General features: G+C 48.5%; 1 protein-coding gene across 1 annotated transcript; it reads left to right on the forward strand.

Moving 5' to 3' along the window:
* Positions 1–895: 895 nt before the first annotated feature.
* On the forward strand, positions 896–18,517 carry LOC103018829 (myeloid-associated differentiation marker-like). Its single transcript, XM_028161915.2, is given in 3 exon segments — positions 896–1,813; positions 1,815–1,877; positions 18,446–18,517. Coding segments are annotated over 3 exon segments (1,053 nt in total).
* The last annotated feature ends 1,531 nt before the right edge of the window (positions 18,518–20,048 follow it).

Here is a 20,048-nt window from a genome sequence, read left to right on the forward strand (position 1 = left end):
TCAGGTTGCAGTGGAAGGAGCCCATGGCCCTGAAGGCATGTCCTGGGTTCCCAGAGCCCAAGCTTTGGTCCTGGGCTCCCACCAACGGGCCCTGCTGAAATGCTGGGCTGTAGAGCAAAGGGTTCAAACCCATGGCTTTGGCATTTTTATCTGGGGTTCCCACTTCCTAACCATGCCACCTTAGAGAAGGGACTTAATTCCCTAAGCCTTAGTTTTGTCTCCTGTAAAATCGGGTTAAGTGGTACAATCCACAATCCATTTCTGAAACCCTTCGGATCAGATATGCTACAGAATTCACAATTTTGCAGCTTCAGACAGGTGACTTGGTACATATACTCTATATGACATAACATCCCACTGGGGTCTGAAAGCGCCTTGTAATCAAACACGTTAGTGTTTCTGCAACTGAACTTTTGAACATTCACACTAATGAATTAAACAAAGACCATAAATTGTCTCAGGTCCTTTCTGGTTAAACCTTGTTATCAAACAATTTTTTAAGTATTCTTTTCTATTTTCATTGACTTGGAGGGGTGGGATTGCAGATAAGGACCATTGTACCCTTTGTCTCTGAAGATAATGGCCCACAGCTCAAAGAGATAAAAAAAAATGTTCATGGGTTTGAGGCCAGACCCAGCCCAGCTGTGAGCTTTGTGATAAGACAGTCTCCTGACAAGGCCAAGGATGATGTGTGGGGAGAATCACTCTGGAGCGGCTGTGCTGTTACCCAAGTGTCTGAGCCATTGGTTCAAACTGCACACATCCTGAGCCTCAGCCACCACAGGCCCCCGAGCCTTCTCCAGGCGTGTGACTTAATCCCCTCCAGAGCCAGATCTTTCTCTGATGGGTCCTCAGCGAAGACCACTGCCATGCCTTTGAGGAGACCCTCTTGACCATGTCCACTACCACGCCCTCCGAATCACCGTCCTCCAGTCTGGGCTCCCCGTTTTGGATCCTGAGACTCTTCCGCTTCCTGCAGCTGCTCTCCACCTGTGTGGCCTTCTCCCTGGTGGCCCGCGTGGGCACCTGGAGCGAGGCCATAAGTAATTGGTACCTGTTCATCTGGTGCTTCTGCTTCGTCCTGACCCTCATCATCCTCATAGTTGAGTTATGTGGGCTCCAGTCCTGCTTCCCCCTCTGCTGGTACAACTTTTCCATCAACCATGCCTGCCACGCCACCCTCTTCTGCCTCTCGGCCTCCATCGTCTTTGCCATCACCTACGTCCAGTTCTTGCCTCAGGGCCCCACCCGGGACCACGCCATCGCTGCCACCGCATTCTCCTGCATCGCTGCTGTGGCTTATGCCACCGAAGTGGTCTGGACCTGGGCCTGTTACCTGCCAGGTGAGCTCACCAGTTTAATGGGTACCATGCATAGCCTGCTCAAGCTTCTGCAGAATTTCGTGGCCAGTGTCATCTTCGCCTTCATCTGCAGCCCCCACCTGTGCCAGCCCCAGCCGGCCCTGGTGTGGTGCGTGGCCGTGTACCCCATCTGCTTCCTCCTGGGGACCATAGCCCTCCTGCTGGGCTTGGTTGACTGCGACAATAGGCAGCCCATCTTCTGCATTTTCCTGTTGGGGCTGAGTCTGCTCTCCGTCCTCCTCTACGCCAGTGCCCTGGTCCTCTGGCCGCTGTACCAGTTCAGCAAGAAGTTCGATGGCCAGCCCCAGTGGTCCAGCGATGTGAGCTGCAGTGATGAGCTCCCCTCCACGATGTGCATCTACAACCAACAACTGGCTGTGGCCATCCTGACAGCCAGCAACCTCCTGACTTATGTGGCCGACACAGCGTACTGGGCCCGCCTCGTTTTTGTCAGGCACTGAGGATCATCCCAGGGGCTCCCAATTCCCACTTTTCTCTGAGTTCTTCTGTCCCCTGGTGTCCTCATCCTGTCACCTCTCTCCCTGCTCACATCCTTCCCCATTCATCTCACTCTCTTTCCTGTTTCCTTCCCTCCTTCCGCTCTGTCTCCTTCCTGTTTTGCGTGGTTGCCCAGATCCTGTTTTGCCTCTTTCTCTTGCTGCCCTCATCTTTTCTACATTTTCTGCTTTTTGGCCCTTTACTGGTCATCTTTGTTTTCTCGTCTCCTGTGTGCTGACTGCCTCTTCCCCTTTTCCTTCTTCTGATCCATCAGGACCCTGAGCTTCTTCCTCCTCTGCCCACCGCCCCCCTCCCACCTCCTAAGGTGCTGACTCCACATCACACAGCCCTCTGTGCAGCTGTTCACACCCCAGGCCTCCAGAGGGGCCTCACAGCCAAAGCATGCCTGTGCCCCTGGCAGTGCCTTCGTTGGTGTATGTGTATAGGTTTAGGGGGGGTGGCGTGGGTAGCTAGGGATTTGAACCCCTTTCTCCCAGTGGAGAAAAAAAAAAAATCTCTGGAGGCCAGTGATTTCCAGTGACAGGAGGATTAAAGCAGAGACCCTGGATCCCTAGGCCCTAGCTGTTACTCAGCCCCAGCTGAAATTGGCTCCAGAATTTTTGCAGGCTTACTTAAACCCACTGCCTAGAGACCTTCTTAGAGGAAGCCAGGGGTGGATGCCTTCCATCCCGACTACGCTCTGCGGAATCAAAAGAGGAGCTGGCAGAGAACTGCACGGTCTTGAAGACAACCGTCTACAGTGTTTGTGAGGGGCGGCGATGTGGCCCTCCTGCCTCAGAGTTCAAAACAGCACGTCCTGCCTCTGCGGGGAGAAGAACATGGCCACTGCCAGCCTTAAAGCTGATGTTAGCCTGGGTTTGTTTTTTTTTTCCTGGTTAGGAGGTCACAAATTACTGGGTGGCCTTATTCTGAAGGAAAGTTTCTTCTCATTTTATTTTTGGTGGAGTGGTTTGAATGGGGTGGAGACTGCTGCTGCCGTAGTCAAAGACGCTGCAGTGACTGCGTGTGGTGCACACACGTGTGTTTCTGTGTGCCAGTTGCTTCTTGCTGCTGCATCCTGCTTCTCTGGGACTCATGGATAATGGCATCTATATAAATGTGCATAATTTTTTAAAAGCTCCTGGAGTTTCTGGTCCCCATCAGCCCCTGCTGTCAATCACAGAGAGAAGCTTTGTCCCTTCTACCACATCTATAATGTTAGTTTTTAAACCTTTTAAAGATAAAAGTAAGAAAACCCACAAAATCCACAGATCCTAATCGCGCCAAATTTACCTAGAACTCAGACGCTGCCAAGCAGGTTTCCCTCCTCACCCAAAGCACCCTCTCAAGGCACCCCTCCCTCAGTCTCTCCCCCACCACGCCCCACCCCTCCAGCCTGCCCACCACCACCACCACCACAGCCAAATCCTAGGGAATGGCCCAGCCTTAGGAAAGGAGAGGTGCGCCCCACCCCAGTGCCCCGTATCTGGTCCCCTAGCTCTTAAAGGAGCCCTGCCAGCTCCTGGTGCCTCTCTTTAAAGGTGTGTGTTTGTGTGCATGCTGAGTGTGTGTGTGTGTGTGTGTGTGTGTGTGTGTGCCTCTGTGCTCCTGTGCATTCAGACCAGCAGCCCCTTACAGTAACTGGTGGTCAGAAACGCATCATAAGCCTTTTTCCTCTCTTACTCCCAGCCAGGATGTTCAGAGCCCAGCATCCTTGTGTCACCAGGGCCAGAGGGGCCAGGCAAGCAGAGATCTGGGGTAGAGGCAGGGGAAGGACCCCCCCACCACCAAGGCTGCCACTCACTCCAGTCCTGGGGTGAAGCATGAGTTCTTCACCCAGTGGCAGGTTGGGTGGATGGGGAGGGCTCCCAGGAGGTGGTCCCCATGGCAAGAAAATCTTAAGAAGTAATGAAGTAATATTGCTATTTTTAGGCAAGACCAGAAAAATTTAACATAAAAATTTTCTCTGCCCATTTGGCCTCCTCCCTCCCCTCTAGTGTGCATTGTGCATCTGCATTCTGTGTTAACCCGACCTCCCCAAGGGAAGAAATACCTGCTCCACCATAAAGATGAATTTTTCTTCTTCTGGTGCCAACCATGAACTCCTTAGAAGATAACAATGCTTACTTATGACTTTATTAATATCACTGGCTGTATTACCTGTATTCTGCCTATTTTACAAGGTTATTATTTCTTGCATTACCAAATGTGTAACTGAGCCTATGAGAAAAATAATGATGACCAAGTGAGTTGAAATGATTGACCTGATGTATAGTCTATAAGATCCATGATTGTAATAGTGTGACTCTAGATATGGGAAGAAGCAACAGGAGGGAACCATTTCCTGGAGCTAACAGACTAGTAAGACAGCTGGTCCAGAGGATTTTGGCTACTGTTAGCAGGACTAGGTGAGTAACAGCACCTTGAGTGCCTTGAAATGGGCATTCCTAGCGCCTTGGGACAAATCTGCAATGAAATGCTTCCCAAACCCTGGTCAAAATTAAGGCCGAAAGGGAGAGGATTGTGAAATAAAAATGTTGCCCACCACCCAGTTCTGCAAGAATCAAGTCATTAGCCACTGCAGTCGCTGACCTGCAATCCACCCTGAAAGGAATTCAGGGCTAAGATCGGGATGAGGCACTCTATGCTCTGGAAAAACTAGCAGAACTGGCCCTCAGTTAGATATTCGCAGGAGAAATTTTTTATGAACCCAGTTTCCTGCATCTTCCCATAGTTAGAAAAACAGGAACGCCAGTAACTAATGTATCTGTTCCTAGCAAATAACAGCGACCTTCTAACAAAATGTGTGCTTGATTGCATGCACCCCTCACCAAAATCAAATGCATACTGGCTACCTACCCCGTACCTCTTCGGAACAGTTCTTAGAGCTTTCTGAAAGACTGTGTCCCAAGTTATAATCCTCAGGTTGGTGGGAATAAAATTTCCATTTCTTTCTTAGATTGACTATTGATTAATTTTTTTTCATTGGGAAAGCAAGTGTACATTGATCCACAAGTCTTGGTGCAAGTAATTTCATATTCTTATATTTCCCAAATCAAATTGAACACAACCCTGGGACTTCACTTCCCAGGAGGATGGAAATGCCTCTGTGGTTTAGTACAAGAATTGCCCAGAATGGGCTCAGCTGAAGCACTCATTGTCCAAGTCTCATGGTTCATGAAAGCAGCTGCCCCATCCTTCCTCTTTGGTAGGGATTAAAGGTTACAATTTAATTTGTCACAGTTCCAAGGCAAGGTCCAGTACCCTCACTATGGAGCTCAAAAGAAAGTGTAAATGTCCTCTGCTTAGTCCAACCCTGTTGTCATAGAGGAAGTGCAGCTGGACCCCAGGGAGAGGGCAGGACTTGTCCAGAGTCACCCTGTGTCTGGCAGAATCAAAGACAGGACCCAGGTTTCCTGGTTCCCAGGCCTGCTGCCTTTCCACTGCCCCACGCTGCCTGTTACAAGTGCGGCAGCAGCGTCCTCCAGGCTGGGCTTGTGCCCCATCCACCCTAGTTCTGCCACAAACCTGCCACGTCACCCCGAGGAGGTCACTCACTGCTGGGTGAGTCAGTTTCCTCATCTCCAAGATGGGGGAGGGGCTGCCAGAGACCCCTGGTCCCCTCCCAACCCTGCCTCTTCCCTGAGCTCTTTCCTGCTGGGAGTACAAAGGGGCTGATTGCAAATAATGAAAGAGGAGTTGGAAGGCCAGAGCGAGAGAGAGGCAGATCTGGGGTTCACAGCTGGGTCCACAGTCACATCTGCTCTGACTCCAGTCAAGTGGCGCCACTGCCCTGGTCTGGTCCCCCTGGGGATGAACCGTGAGTAGTCTGGAGGGCAGAGCCCAAGAGATCTGGTTTCTAGTTCCAATTCTGCCCCAGCGTAACTCATGACCACAGATGAGTCTAGTCCCTGCTCTGAGCCTCAGTTTCCCACTCATGAGGTGAGCAGATTGGGCTAAAATCGTGGTCTGGAGCGCTAGGGTTCTGGTGAGGCAGTGGGGTATCAAGTAGGGTGTTGGCCTCACCCAGCACCTTCTCTACCCCGAGCAGCCTGGCGCGAATCAAGCTCCGCCCAAGATCTCATTTGAAAATAAGATTGGATACAACGATGTGCTCATCTTTAGGATGCTGGTTCATAAACAAAGGTACAGACAGAAGAGGCAGTACTATACAGCTGGAAAAAAGAGGATACTCTCAAAATAATGATGAGGAAATATATCCAAGGTATATTAAGTAAAAACAGTAAGATACAGAATGATGTCTAGTATGCTATTTGATGTAATGAAATGGGGAGAAATACAAATAAATACACCTGTATACAATTGGTTTGCATCAAGAAGCGCGGGAAGGACTCCCGTGAGTGCAGTGGAGCAGTTACCTGGTCCTGGTGGGGGAAGGGAGCTGAGGGGAGAGTGGATGGAGTCTCAGCGAGAAATGACGTTCCTCAATATATGTCTTTTTAGAGCATTTTGATTTTCAACCATGTTAATATATTACCTTTTTAAGAAAACAAAATTTAAGTATGAAGATATGCCAAGTGGAGAAGAAGGGTCAGGGGAGAGCTAGTTGGCCAGATGGTCTCCATATTCCGTGCAGCTTTGATGGACAGGCTGGGGGAGGAGCTAAGAGATGTCCGCACATCCCTGTCTCAAAAGGCAGAGGGATGAGAGGCACCTTGGGCGCAGGGGTCTGGGGAGGGAGAGCCATGGCCCCCAAGCCCACCTGCTGGGTGGCTAGCACCTCTCACAGCTCCTTAGCACACACAGTTGATGGAGAAGCCCCCGGTACCCAGTCCTCAGGCCCTTCCCTTGCTCCCTGCCTGGCCCGGGCTTGCTGTCTCCCAGGGCAGCGGCCTGAGGCTGCCCTCATCAGCCGGCCAGCCAGGGCCTCCTCCACACAGGGGTGACTCCAGGTCACACCAGCCCCAGACTGTGGCCTGCACTGCTTCCAGAACAGATTCCAGGGCATGAACATTCCCATTCTCTGGCTCTGGACCAGCTTCTTGGAAAAATCACGGAGCTGGCTTCTTCTCTCATGCTGCCTCGGGCACCTGGCTGCCCACCCCAGGGACACACCACTGGCTGCCAACCCATGTGGCCCTGGTCTGTGGCTGGTTCCTGTTCTTGGGTCTCTCTAGGGAGGTGGGTGGCCCGAAAGAGGGTGGCAAGGCTCCAGTCAGTCCCCGTGTGAGGTCTCCACGCTCTCTATGGCATTTTCTGTCTGGCTCACCAGGAGGCAGTGGTCTGGCTGGGATGGGGCACTGCAGCCAGAGCAGGACAGATGGTGTCCAGGAGATGATTCCTGGACCCAAGAGAAGAGGGAAGGGGCTCAGCATTTACTGAGGTACCATTATGAGCTGAGCTCTGCAGTGAGACAGACTTGTATTCAAATCCAGGTTCTGTCAGGGAGTAACTGTGTGACCTTGAGCAAATGATGTAATGTACTCTCTGAGCCTCAGTTTCATCACCTCTAAAACAGGGATGACAACAATAATATTTCTGAAGATGAAATGAAATAGAGGTTATAGTCACCTAGTCAGACTGTGGGTGCTGAGGAAATATTGGCTATTCTCTCCCTCTTGAGTATAACTTGCAAGGCCAACGCCAAGCAGAGTTTCAGATCCTGAACCCACATGGCTGGGTTCAAATCCCAGCTCTGCCACTTACTACCTGTGTGATCTTCGGCCAGCTAACCTCTCTGTGCCTGTGAAAATGGGGACAGTGAGTACATAGTTCATAGGGCTGCTGGGAGGAAAAAATGAATCCAGAGCAGTGCTTGACCTGCAGCGAGCACGACACGTGTGACCTCATAATTGTGTCAACAACAGCCCAGCTGCAGCCCAAGTCCTGATGGACCTTTTCTTAGCTGACAAAATGTGTGAGCTGTAATCTGAGGTCTCTTCCAGAGACAACTGGGCTGGTGAGGGTTTGTCCTAGTTGGTCTTTTCTGGGTCTGCTTCTGACCAGGGGTGGGGAGATGGGGGGCGGATGCTCAGGCCAAGCCCATCCCCTCACCTCCACTCCAACCAGCATCTGTGTCCCATAAACGGTCCAGCGCTTTGCCTGGAAGGAGAGTGAGCTTCCTCAGGAAACAAAGTTCTCCAAAACCACCCATCTGGGCAACCAGGCTGCTCATGGGGTGGGAGTGTGGGTCTCTCTGGGCCTCCTTCCCTCCTTACATTGACCCTGACAAGACTTAGGGCCAATGACACCCTCTTAGCACTACTGCCAAGGGCAGTCACTCCCCTTGTCCCGGCTGCAGCCCGCCTGTCCCTTGGGCTCCCAGCTGCCCACTGCTGCCAGCAGCACGACATCCCTCAGGCCACCTGGTGACCTCAGTGGTCCAAGTCCGTGCTGAGCTGGGGCCAGCTGCCCATCAGCCCTGACCACTGTGCCCCAGTAACACTCTTGTTGCTAGTCTGGGACCACTCCTTATGCAAATCCCTTAAAAGAAAGAGCTTGTGGTTCTTCTGGTGCTTCAGGCAGAAGGAGGCACTTCCAGAATATTCTCTTCTTGAACCCTGGCAGAGTCTGGCAGGGCCCCAGATCCCTCCATCATCTCTCACTATCTGCCCCCTTCCCAAGGGCCTTGGCACCCCAACTTTCTCTTCTCCCCTCCCACACATTCAATAAAGCTTTGTTCTTGGTGTCAACCAGAACTTGCTCAAATATAGGCACATAAAGACACAGTTGTCTGTATCTTCAAGCAAATAGGACAGCTCAGCCACCAGCCCATTAGTAGGAAGTCATTACTTTTGTATTGAAACAAGCCTGATATGTTATCGGTATATTATAAGGGTCCTATTATCAAATAGAATGCAAAACTTCACATTCACTTTCAAGTGAAACATGAGGCTTCAAATATAAACACTAGAATATAGATCCACCAAGCAGGGGTATCTTCTCCTTTGTTCACTGATGTATTCCCAGTGCTGAGAAGAGGGCCTGGCACATTGAGGTGTTTGTTGAATGAATATTACACGAGCTTACAGCCTCAGGATCCAGGCTGGACCTCCTGACCTGGATACATTCCATCCCTTCTGCCTTTAGGGGAAGTGTTTGAGAATCATTGGATCATGTTTTATCTCATTTAATCCTCCTAACAACCCCATGACCTTGTGTGATGTACACCTCCAAGGAGGGGTACCATTGAGAACCTGAACTCCCCCCATATTTGAAGATGCGTGAGTTTTGGTGAATGACCGGGCCTCACTGTCAATAAGAAACTTAAAAGGCCAGATAAACATTTGTCCTGCCCCACAAATGGGGCCTGGACACACACCTAAGGAGCAGGGGTCACACAGACACCAGGTCAGATCGGAATTCATTCGACTTGAGCCTACAGTGGCATCCAGTGTGTGCTTCCAGCAGCCACGGTGCCTGGACCAGCTGCCCTTGGCTGTGCCCTGGCTGCCCAGCAGCCCTTCTTCCTGGTCGGAGGGAGCCTGATCTAAGCATGGTCCCTCCCTAATAATTCTTGAAGCTACTTAGAATCCTTCTCGTACTGTTGTTCTTTGCTTAAGTTGCCAGAGATATTCTCTGCAGGGTGTAATCAAGAGCCTTCATGTCTAAACGCAAATGCTATTATCCCCATTTTCTGGATGAAGAAACTGAGGCTTAGAGTAGCATTGACTGAGCAGAGTACTACCACATGTCAGGCTGTGCTCTGGTCTCAGTTCAAGGGGTGGGAGGGGGTGCAGATTAGACCTGTAAGGGGGCAGTTTCAGTAAAACATGATCGAAAGTTACTCAAGGGGCCAGGGAAGGTGGAGTGTCTGGGGGTGGCAGGAGAGGCTTTACAGAGGAAGTGGCACAAGTTGAGACTTGGAGAGGAGGGGGAGGAATTTTCTAGGTGTATAGTGTTATGGGTGCGAGTGTTATTCTGGAGGCTGGAGTGAATGGTGAGGGAGACCATGACAGGAGGTGATGCAGGAGAAGAAGGTGGAGGCCACTTACTGAGGGGCCTGGCCTGCCTTATTAATGAGTTTGGATTTTGGAGCAGGCTGCCAGGTTGTAAGAAACAGAAATCGATGTTTGCTGATTTCATCAGAAAATTGATTTATTTGGAGAATATATGGTAACTTGAGGAAGTACTAAGGGTCTAGGCAGTGAGAACACCTGCTTTGTCAGAGTGCTGCTGATGGGATAAATGAGCAATATTTTGCAGGCTTGAATGAATCCACAGTGTTCAAACCTTTTGGATACAGGGACCAATTGGTGTAGCTTGAGCAGGCCAGAAACTCTTGATCCTTGATAATACCCATCAGGTCTGAGTACTATAGAGGAGTAGATCGCAAAGAAATGATGAAGTGTTATTTCTAAAAGAAAAAAAAAATTAAAATTATCCAAGTGTAGTGGATAGTTGTGTAACAACTATCCACTAGACTTGACTTTGAAAGATATTTTGAGCAGAAGAATAAGTTTTTGACTTTTAGGAAGACAAAGTGGAATAAGGAATGAAGGAAAGCAAGACTGTAAATAAGGTGCCAGTGGAAGAAAATTTAAATAAAATCCAGGAGAGTGATGATGAGGTCATGAGCAGTGAAGACAAGAATAACTCCAAATACCTCCTGCAGTTACTGAGAGTAACTGCAGGAGGTATTTGGAGAATGATTGGATATGGGGAGTGAAAGAGAGACAGAGGAGCTAAGGAAAGCCCTGGATTCTGGCTTAAGTGACTGGATGGGTGTATCAAGTCATGAAACCAAGAGAGAAGTACATGAGGAAGGTAAAATGGGGATTATGATTCTAGGTAGAATTGTGTGACTTGCTGAGTTTGAAGTGCCTGTGGATAGTCCAACTGGACAGGTTAGGAGTTTAAGAAAGAGGCTAGTGAGTCATTCCCTAAAGGGGTAATTGAAGTTATGGACATAAGTATAAATTCCCAGGGAGACTAGGCAGAGTGAGAAGCAGAGATGGCGGAGAAGAAAGTACGGAGGAAACAGTGATATTTAAGTGGCAAGCAGAAGAGGAATCTGTGAAGAAGTAGGCAGTGAGCTGGAAAGAATCAGGAGAGGTTCATGTCATAAAAAAAATAATAGAGAAGAGAGTGCCAGGAGGGTGTGGTCAACATGTTTAAATGCTGCAGAGATAAGCAGAGATCTCATAAGATAAGCACTGAAAAGGGTTCTTTGGATTTGACCATTTGAAGATCATTGAGAGCCTTGCTTAGAGCTTTTTCATGAAGTTCTCAGGACAGAAGCCAGTGTATTGGAGAGGGAGAAGGAGAAGGGAAGACAGTAAATATATGCTTCTCCTGGGGTAGCTACTGGCTGTAAGGGGAAGGAGAGCTATGGTCATAGCTCGAGAGGAACCAAGGGTCAGGGGAACCTAGATGATGAATTTGCAGAAGGCCATCTACTATTGCTTGACTTCAACCCAATGGAATATCCAAATACTGACTCAAGGTCCAAAAGGGAAAAATATTTTTTAATGCCCCCAACATGATAAAACATGAATCATGAGGATAGTGGATGAAATCGGTTAGTAAATAGTGAATATCTTTATTTGTTATCAAATAGTGTGAACATTCAGCTCTTTTTGGGTCAAAACAGGAAATAAAGAAGATGGTAAAGGTTGTTATTGTGGAGGAAACTGCTGCTACCACCTCAGAGTTATCCTTCTTGTTTTCTTCATCAACCCAATTCTGAGAGAAGTACATTAATGTTTCCAACTGTTATCACTGCTTTATGTATATCTCCTCATTATTCTCTCAGTTCTTATTTTATCCACACTGTGCAATATAGCAGCCAGTAGATATGTGTGGCTATTTAAATTTTTAACTAATTAAAATCAAATGGAATTAAAAATTCAACCCCTCAGTTTCACCAGCAACATTTCAAGCACTCTATACCCACATGTTGTTAGCAGCTACTGTATTGGACAGGGCAGGTACAGAACATTTCTATAATTGCAGAAATTTCTACTGGACTGCCTGCTGCATATATTCTAAGGCTATATTGTTAGATGCATATATGTTTGTGTTTGTTACATCGTCTTGATTGATGTTCATTTTATCAATTCATAAAATACCTCCTAGTTCCTTATGATGTTTGTTACCTCAAATTCTATTTGTCAGAATTTAAATTTGTAACCCAGGCTTTAGTTGATTTATATTTACCCAAAGTATCTTTCTCCACATTATTTCATTCCCTGCCACACCTGAAAATTACACAATCAACACAAACGTTTCAGGCTTTTGGCTACTCAAAGTGATAAGGGAATCACAGAAAAGGAGATTTTTGACACAAAATTGAGCCTACCAACTTTGTTGAAAGAGTCCACTACAAAATTCATGCTCGTTGATTCAAGTCAGTTTCATTTTCGTTTTTATTCAGCAACTTTTCTGCTTTTGTTGATTTCTTACTGAATTTCCCCAGGGGAATAGTGAGAAAATTACTGTTTCCTTAAATTCCATCAGTCCCTCTTGTAGGCTGAAAAATATTCCCCGGAGAGATTTCCATGTCAAATTCTTGTACCCTGTGAATGTTACTTTATTTGGGAAAAAGACCTTTGCCGATCTAATTAAGTTAAAGGTCTTGAGATAAGAAGCTAATCCTGGATTTCTGGGTGGGCCCTAAATTCGATCATAAGTATTCTTATCAAAGAGAGGCAGGACTTCACTGGTGGTCCAGTGGTTAAGAATCCACGCTCCCACTGCAGGGGACACCGGTTCAATCCCTGGTCGGGAACAAAGATCCCGCATGCGGAGCAGTGCAGCCAATAAATAAATAAATAAAACAAAGAGAGGCAGATGGAGGTTATAGACCAACACACACAAAGAAAGCTGTGCGAAGACGGAGGCAGAGACGGGAGTGACGCTGCCATAAGTCCTGGAACACCGTGGGATGCCAGCAGTGACCCTGAGCTAGAAGAGCAAGGGATAGATTCTTCCCCAGGGCCTCCAGAGGAGTGTGGCCCAGCTGACAGCAGGAGTTCAGATATCTGGCCTCCTGAACTGTGAGAGAATAACTTTCTGTCACTTTAAGCCATCAAGGTTATGGTAACTTGTTTCAGCAGCCTTAGGAGACTAATATATTCCCATAGCTCCTATATCTTCAGCTGAAAACCAGAACTACAGCTCTATTTCCTGCAATGGGATTTGTAATTTCTCAACTTCTCCCAACTATAGTTCAAAATATCTCTGATTCTCCACCTTTTCTAACCCTTCTTCTTTTGGTGTAGTCATAACTGTCCTTCCTTCTGTCCACGGTTAACTTCTGTATTTATGCTCTATCCCATCTCCTAAACTCCACAACCCTGGACCTTCAGTTACCCTCTCTGAATAGCATCACTTTGCTGTTGCTGTTTAAAAATAATTATAAAATATTTTAGATATTGAGAGGCATATAAATAATATAACAAACACTTGTGCACCTATCACCTAAAACAATTAATAATACAGTTGAAGCTCCCTGTGTTTCTCTTTCCAGTCCAATTTACCTATCTCTCCCATTGCATTTTATTTAAGTTCTTCTTCTAAAAATAATACCCAAACCATTTTTTTAAAGTAAGTAACATACCAAGGCTTACAATAGAAAACCAATGCTCCCCTGGCCAAATCCCCCCATCCTCAACAACTGCTACCCAAAGGTAAGCATTTTCAACTCACTTAATTCTCTTTTATGATAGTTACCTCTATATTTTAATATAGCATGCTTATATAGTTGTTTATTTCTTTTCCTATTTGGAATATTATTTCCTGACTCCTTCCTATGAAATGTAAAGGTAAGAAGTATGCACACCCTTTCTCTATCTTTTTTTTTTTAAGATTTTTTTTGATGTGGACATTTATAAACTCTTCATTGAATTTGTTACAATAGTGCTTCTGTTTTATATTTTGTGTTTTTTTTGGCCGGGAGGCATGTGGGATCTTAGCTCCCAGACCAGGGATCGAACCCACACCCCCTGCATTGGAAGGCAAAGTCTTAATCACTGGACCACCAGGGGAGTCCCCCCTTTCTCTATCTTCTCAAAATAGTTATATCATGATTTTGGAGGGTTAAATCAATGCTCAATGTTTATATTTGTATGACTACAGAAATATTGACAAAAGGGTGTATTTCTACTATTCTTGTACATTCTTTGTTTCTTAGCATTAATAATCATCTCATATTTTATTTTGCTTAGTTTTCTATGTGCCTGATATTGACTAACCAATAGAACTACAGATCTTTCGGTGTGGTTCCCTTTTTCATTTAGAGATATCCAGGTCTCCCTGGAATCCTGCTTCAGTCTGAGTTGTCTTTTCTCTGGGCTCAATATACACTGTCACCTGGAGACATCCCTTCCCCATCCTCCCCGGAGCAACCTTTGCCTGTCATACTGGTTCTTCTCTTTTTTTGGTTTCCTCCTGCATTTGGGTGGACCACATCCTCCAATAGCTTTTTTAACAAGAAATATGGCAGATAAGTTTTTGAAAGTGTAGAATTTTTACACAATCTTTATTTTGTCTTCATATTGGACCTGTAGTTTGGTTAGTTATGGCATTTTAGCAGGTAAATAATTTTCCTTCAGAATTTTGAGACATGACATCATTGTCTTCAAGCTTCCAGACTTAAGAAGTCTGATGTCTTTCTGACTCCTGGTCTTCAATGTGTACCTTATTACACTGCTTTGGCTGTCTAGGGTATTCTCTTTACACCCAGGGATTTAATTTCCACAGTAATGTGCCTTCCAGTAGGTCTTACTTTCGACCTCTTGCCAAGCATGCAGTGAGTCTTAGGAAATTCATACCCTTCAACTCTGAGAAATTTTCCTCCTCTGTTTTCTTTCTTCTCTCTAGAAATCCTAATTGTTAGATATGAAATTCCTAGATAGAGCGTCTAATTTTCTTATCTGTTCTGTCTTATTTTCTATCTCTAAACATCTCAGTCTATTTTCTGAAAGATGGACTAAACTTCGTCTCCCAATATTTTTATCGAATTTAAAATTTGTGCGATGGTATTTTTAATGGTGAGGAGCTCGTTTTGTTCTTTAAATATTCCATTTAAAATAACGTTATTATTCACAGTAGAACATTCCAAGTAGTGAGAGCTGCATTTGCAAAGGCTCTGAGATGACAAAGAGGAATTGGAAGAAGTTCTCAGCGGCTGGAGGGAGGGAGGGAGGTGATGAGTCTGGAGAGGTAGAAAGGGGTCTGAGCTTGCAGCGCTTTGGAGGTGACGTTTCGGCGTTTGTGTTTCATCCTAAGGGAGCAGAGAGAAGCCTTCGAAGGTCTCTTAGTTTGAGTTTACTCCAAGCAGAAATTGAGGGAAAGAATGGAGATAGAGGCATCAGCTGGAGGCTTATGGCAGGCGTCCAGGTGAGAGGGATGGATGGATCTGGACCAGGTGGTGACTCTAGAGAGGAAGAAGAGTGGGTGGATTCACAAGTGTGTTGTGAAGAGCATCTGTGAAAGTGGTGCCACTGACCGAGATGGAAGGTGAGGAAGGATCAGTGTGTGTTGTCAGGGGCAGGGCGATTCAAGAGATGGGATTGGACATGGTGAGTGTGAGGTGTCCTGAGACATCCAGGGGGAGAGATCAGGAGGCAGCTGGATATGACTCTGGATCTCAACAGAGATCAGCTCTGGAAGCACAAATAGGGGAACTGTCATCATACTCACTTCATTCAGTATCTTCTTAAATGTCACATCAGTAGAGCAGCCTGCCCTGTCCACCCACATAAATAGCCGCCTTGCCCACCCTCCACACTCCAATGACCCTCTCTTCACCTGTTTTCCCTTTTTCATGGCATTTATCACACAGACACCTGATATAACGTATATGGTTTGCATATTCTCCATCTCCTGTACTAGAGTGTAAGCTCCATGAGGGCAGAACTATTGGCTCTGTTCTGCTCTCTGTCCAGTGCCTAGAACAGTGCCTGGCACACACTCGGGGCACAATAACATTTGTCGACTGAGTGGACTCTTAAAGCCACTGGACTGGACGAGGACAAGAAGGCACACAAAGAAGAGGTGGCCTGGGCCCAAGTCCTGAGGACCTGAGACACTCAGACGATGGGAGAGGAGGAGGAGGAGGAGGAGGAGGAGGAGAAAGACAGAGGAGAGGCTGAGCAGCAGGAGGAAAATCACTCCAGAGAAGGGTTTCCTGACTCAGGTGAATGATGCTGAGAGGTCTAGTGATGAGAAGGGAAGTACATCTTGAGTTGCCAGCATAGTGCTCACTGGTGACCTGGTGAGAACGGTTTCCATGGAGAGGTGGGAACAGAAGTCAGAGCCGGGGTTAGAGCAAATGGGAGGAGGGGAAATGGAGAGAGGGATGTGTAGATCATGTTCAGGATGCTGTGGAGAAAGGGTGCAAAGGACAATAGCTGGGAGGATGTAGAATCGAGGGTTTGCTTTTGTTTTGTTTTAAACTAGTAGAAGCTACAACATGCACTGCACATAGCAGATGCCAATAAATATTGGTTAAATTCCCTTTTCCAGTGTCTGGGGCTGAAAGCCAGGCTCCCTGAGTGCTGACCCTCACTCACCCATTGTCCTGGGATACTTTCCTCTCCAAGCCAGGGATGGGACTTGTGCTGCTACAGAAGGAGATTGGATTTGTCAGTTCCCCTCCACGGTGAGGAATTCCCAAACATCTTCTCCCCTAATGTGATTCCAGGCCCAGACTTAACACTTAATCTCTGTATGACTTTGGTCAAGTTACTCAACCTCCCTGTACCTCAGCTTCTTCATCATAAATGAGCAGAATAATAGCATCTTCTATACATGAGATCATACGTGTGAAGCACCTAGAACTGTGCCTGGTGTCGAGCGAGCCCTTGAAAAATGTCAGCCACTGTGTTACTTGGTCCTCATGCTGCACTGGGCTGTGTGATGTGTGCTCACTGAGGGAAGGAGAGGAGCTCTGTCAGGTGGGGCAGCTTAAGGAGGAAAGGATGTTTAGGTCAGACACGAGACCTCTTATTCCAGTGCCAGGTGAGAATGGATTCTTCCCTCCGTCCTTCCTTCCTTCCATCACTCCATCCACCTCCTCACTCCCTGGCAGAGCACCAGGGCCTGTGGCAAGTTCTGGGAATAATGAGATGAGTGGTGGAGTAGCCCTGACCCCAAGGATCTCACAGGAGAGTGAGGAGGAGAGAGGGAAACCCAGGCAGCACGACCCCAGGTGTGTGGGGACCCAGGTAGGTCAGGAGTCTAGAGGGGCAGCGGGAGCAGCTGTTTTATTAGGATCAGTGGTGATGCTGCTGTTTGTGGGCCCCCACCACCCCCAGCCCCGGGCTGGACACCCTGCCTATGGGATCTCAGTCCCCTTCTCAGCCCCTTTGATGGCCGGGGACCTTGAGCCCACAGAGGGAGACACTCAAGCCAGGTCGGCTGACTGAAGCTGGGGTCTCTCTAGAGCATCAACCCATGTGCTTCCCACGTGACTGTGCTTCCCTCCACTGGGAAGCTGGCTGGGCAGGAGGCAGGGAGCCCGGGAGAGGGGCCAGGGCCACAGCACACGCTGCCCTCTGGGGACTGACCCTCACCTTGGGGGCCCACCTGGGAGGTAGGGGGGCCTCCCCAGCTTTCCTCTCCCCTGGGGGCATCCAAACCCCAGAGCCAGAAGCAAGAAGTCGGGTTAGGGATTTCCTTTGAGAAAACTTTTCCTCTGGGAATCCTGGTGCCTCTCCTTTCAAGGAAGCCTGAAGCCCTGGAAGGAACCTTGGGCTGGGAGTCAGGGAGCCTGGGGTCACCTTCCAGGCCAGGCTGTACCACAGCCCCCAGCCCCCTCTGAGCCTCAGCTCAGTGGCTGAGCGAGGGCATCTAGAGGGTCCTTGGAGCAGCCGCCTAACCATGTTAAAGACCCAGCGCCTCACACCTCTTGCCAGTGTCCCTCCCGCTGGTTCTGACTGCAAGGCAGCCTGGGAGCGAGACGGCCCAAGGGCTCCACCTGGTGGCCACGCACAGCCAAACACACAGCCTCACCCAGCAGCTTCCAGTGTTCATTCATTGATCTTAAGAGCAGAGGTCATGGGCTTCCCTGGTGGCGCAGTGGTTGAGAATCTGCCTGCTAATGCAGGAGACACGGGTTCGAGCCCTGGCCTGGGAGGATCCCACATGCCGCGGAGCGGCTGGGCCCGTGAGCCACGGCTGCTGAGCCTGCGCTTCTGGAGCCTGTGCCCCGCGACGGGAGGGGCCGCGATAGTGAAAGGCCCGCGCACCGCGATGAAGAGCGGTCCCCGCACCGCGATGAAGAGTGGCCCCCACTTGCCGCAACTGGAGAAAGCCCTCGCACGAACCAAAGACCCAGCACAGCCAAAAAAATAAAATAAATAAATAAATAAAAATTTAAAAAAAAAAAAAAAAGAGCAGAGGTCATGACCCTAAAACATGGGAGACAGGGCAGGAGAAAACCCAGAGAGATCAAGGTGCACCTCCCCCGCCCTTCCCAGACCAGGCTTTCAGAGTCAGTGGTGCAAATGGAAGGCACCGCCACTGTAAATCTGTCTGAGTGTAAAGCACTGGAGTTTGGGGTCGGACGGGCCTGGACTTTAATCCCTGGGGTTCTTAACCTCACCTGGAGTCCCTCACCCATGCAGTGGGCTATTTAGGGCACATCCTGCAGGACTGTGGCCCTCTGTCTGCATGAGCAGGCAGCCACGGGAGATGGCAGGGTCGAGGCTGGATCCGTGACAGGTGTCCACCTGGCGGTGCTCAGCCCTTAGGCCAGTGGCTCATCCATGGCTGCACATCACAGTCACCTGCCGCTTGGGCAGTGCTTCTCAAAGCATGGTCCCCGGACCAGCAGCAGAACATCAACAGGGAACTTGTTGGGAATGCAGATTCCTGGGTTCCACCCCAGACCTTCTGAATCAGAAACTCTGGGATGGGGACCAGCAGCCTCCAGGTGATGCTGGTGCCCGGTCCAGTGCGAAAACATGGTGCTTAGGTACTGGGGGGCGCTGAAAAAGTTCCTCTGGTGATTCAGATGTCTTAGGATTCAAAATCACCTGTGAAGGTCAAAATACTAACGGATGCGTGCCTCACCCCCACTCCCCCACCCTAACCTCCACCCCTAGGGATTCTGGTTCAGTGGAGCCAAAGCAGGACCCAGTCAGGGATTAAAATAACAACTCTGCAGCCGATTCTACTGCACAGTCACTGCTCTGGTTTGGATCCTTCTCTCCATACCCTATTCATGCCCTTCCTTTAGAGGGCCAGGCCCTGCAGCAGAGGGCAGCAGTTCTCCTAGAACGCCGGGCTGTGTGCAGGATAGTCACCAGTTATCGAATTTGGTGGCTGCTTGAGCTATGACAGGCATGGTCCTGGACACTTTGTTACAGCCTCTCACAAGAACCCTATGAATTGTTAGAAGTTCCTGCTTTACAGATGGAGAAACTGAGGCACAGAGAGGTTAAGTAATTGGCCCTAGGTCACACAGCTACTAAATGGCAGAACCCAAATTTCAACCTAGTTCCCACAGACTCCAGAGTCCACCACCTTTGCTTCCTTATTTTACAAATGAGAAGATGGATGACTTGCTGAAGGTCACCAGGGGTGGCACCCATCACTCCTCCTGTACCTTTGCCTGGAAGCTCACCAGTGCCCTGGAACCAATTTCAAGATGGGATGAATGGACCTCTGAGTGGGTGTCACCCCCAGAAAATAATGCCACGCTCCCAGGAATAAATGCAACTGGAAAAGGGAGGTGGAGGCAGGGTTGTTGTTGGGTTTTTTTTAATTTTTTATTTATTTATTTTTGGCTGCATTGGGTCTTCATTGCTGTGCACAGGCTTTCTCTAGTTGTGGCGAGGGGGGCTTCTCTTTGTTGAGGTGTGCGGGCTTCTCATTGCAGTGGCTCCTCTTGTTGCGGAGCATGGGCTCTAGGCGTGGGGGCTTCAGTAGTTGTGGCACGTGGGCTCAGTAGTTGTGGCTCGTGGGCTCTAGAACGCAGGCTCAGTAGTTGTAGTGCACGGGTCTGCGGCATGTGGGATTTTCCCAGACCAGGGCTCGAACCCGTGTCCCCTGCATCAGCAGGCAGATTCTCAACCACTGCGCCACCAGGGAAGCCCCGAAGCAGGGGTATTAATTAAGTCACAGGAACTTCTTCCTGGACCCACAGGATTCAAGATGTTAAGCAAATTGACACTTGTCCCTGTCCTGGCTCAAGTGTTCGTTGTCCTCTCAGTGCTGGGTGGTGTCCACAGACACCTGGCTCAGAGAGAAGAAAGAAAAAGACAAGAGGAGAATCCAAGG

The sequence above is a fragment of the Balaenoptera acutorostrata genome, chromosome 3, assembly GCF_949987535.1.
Source record: "Balaenoptera acutorostrata chromosome 3, mBalAcu1.1, whole genome shotgun sequence".
In the NCBI taxonomy this organism is placed as follows: domain Eukaryota; kingdom Metazoa; phylum Chordata; class Mammalia; order Artiodactyla; family Balaenopteridae; genus Balaenoptera; species Balaenoptera acutorostrata.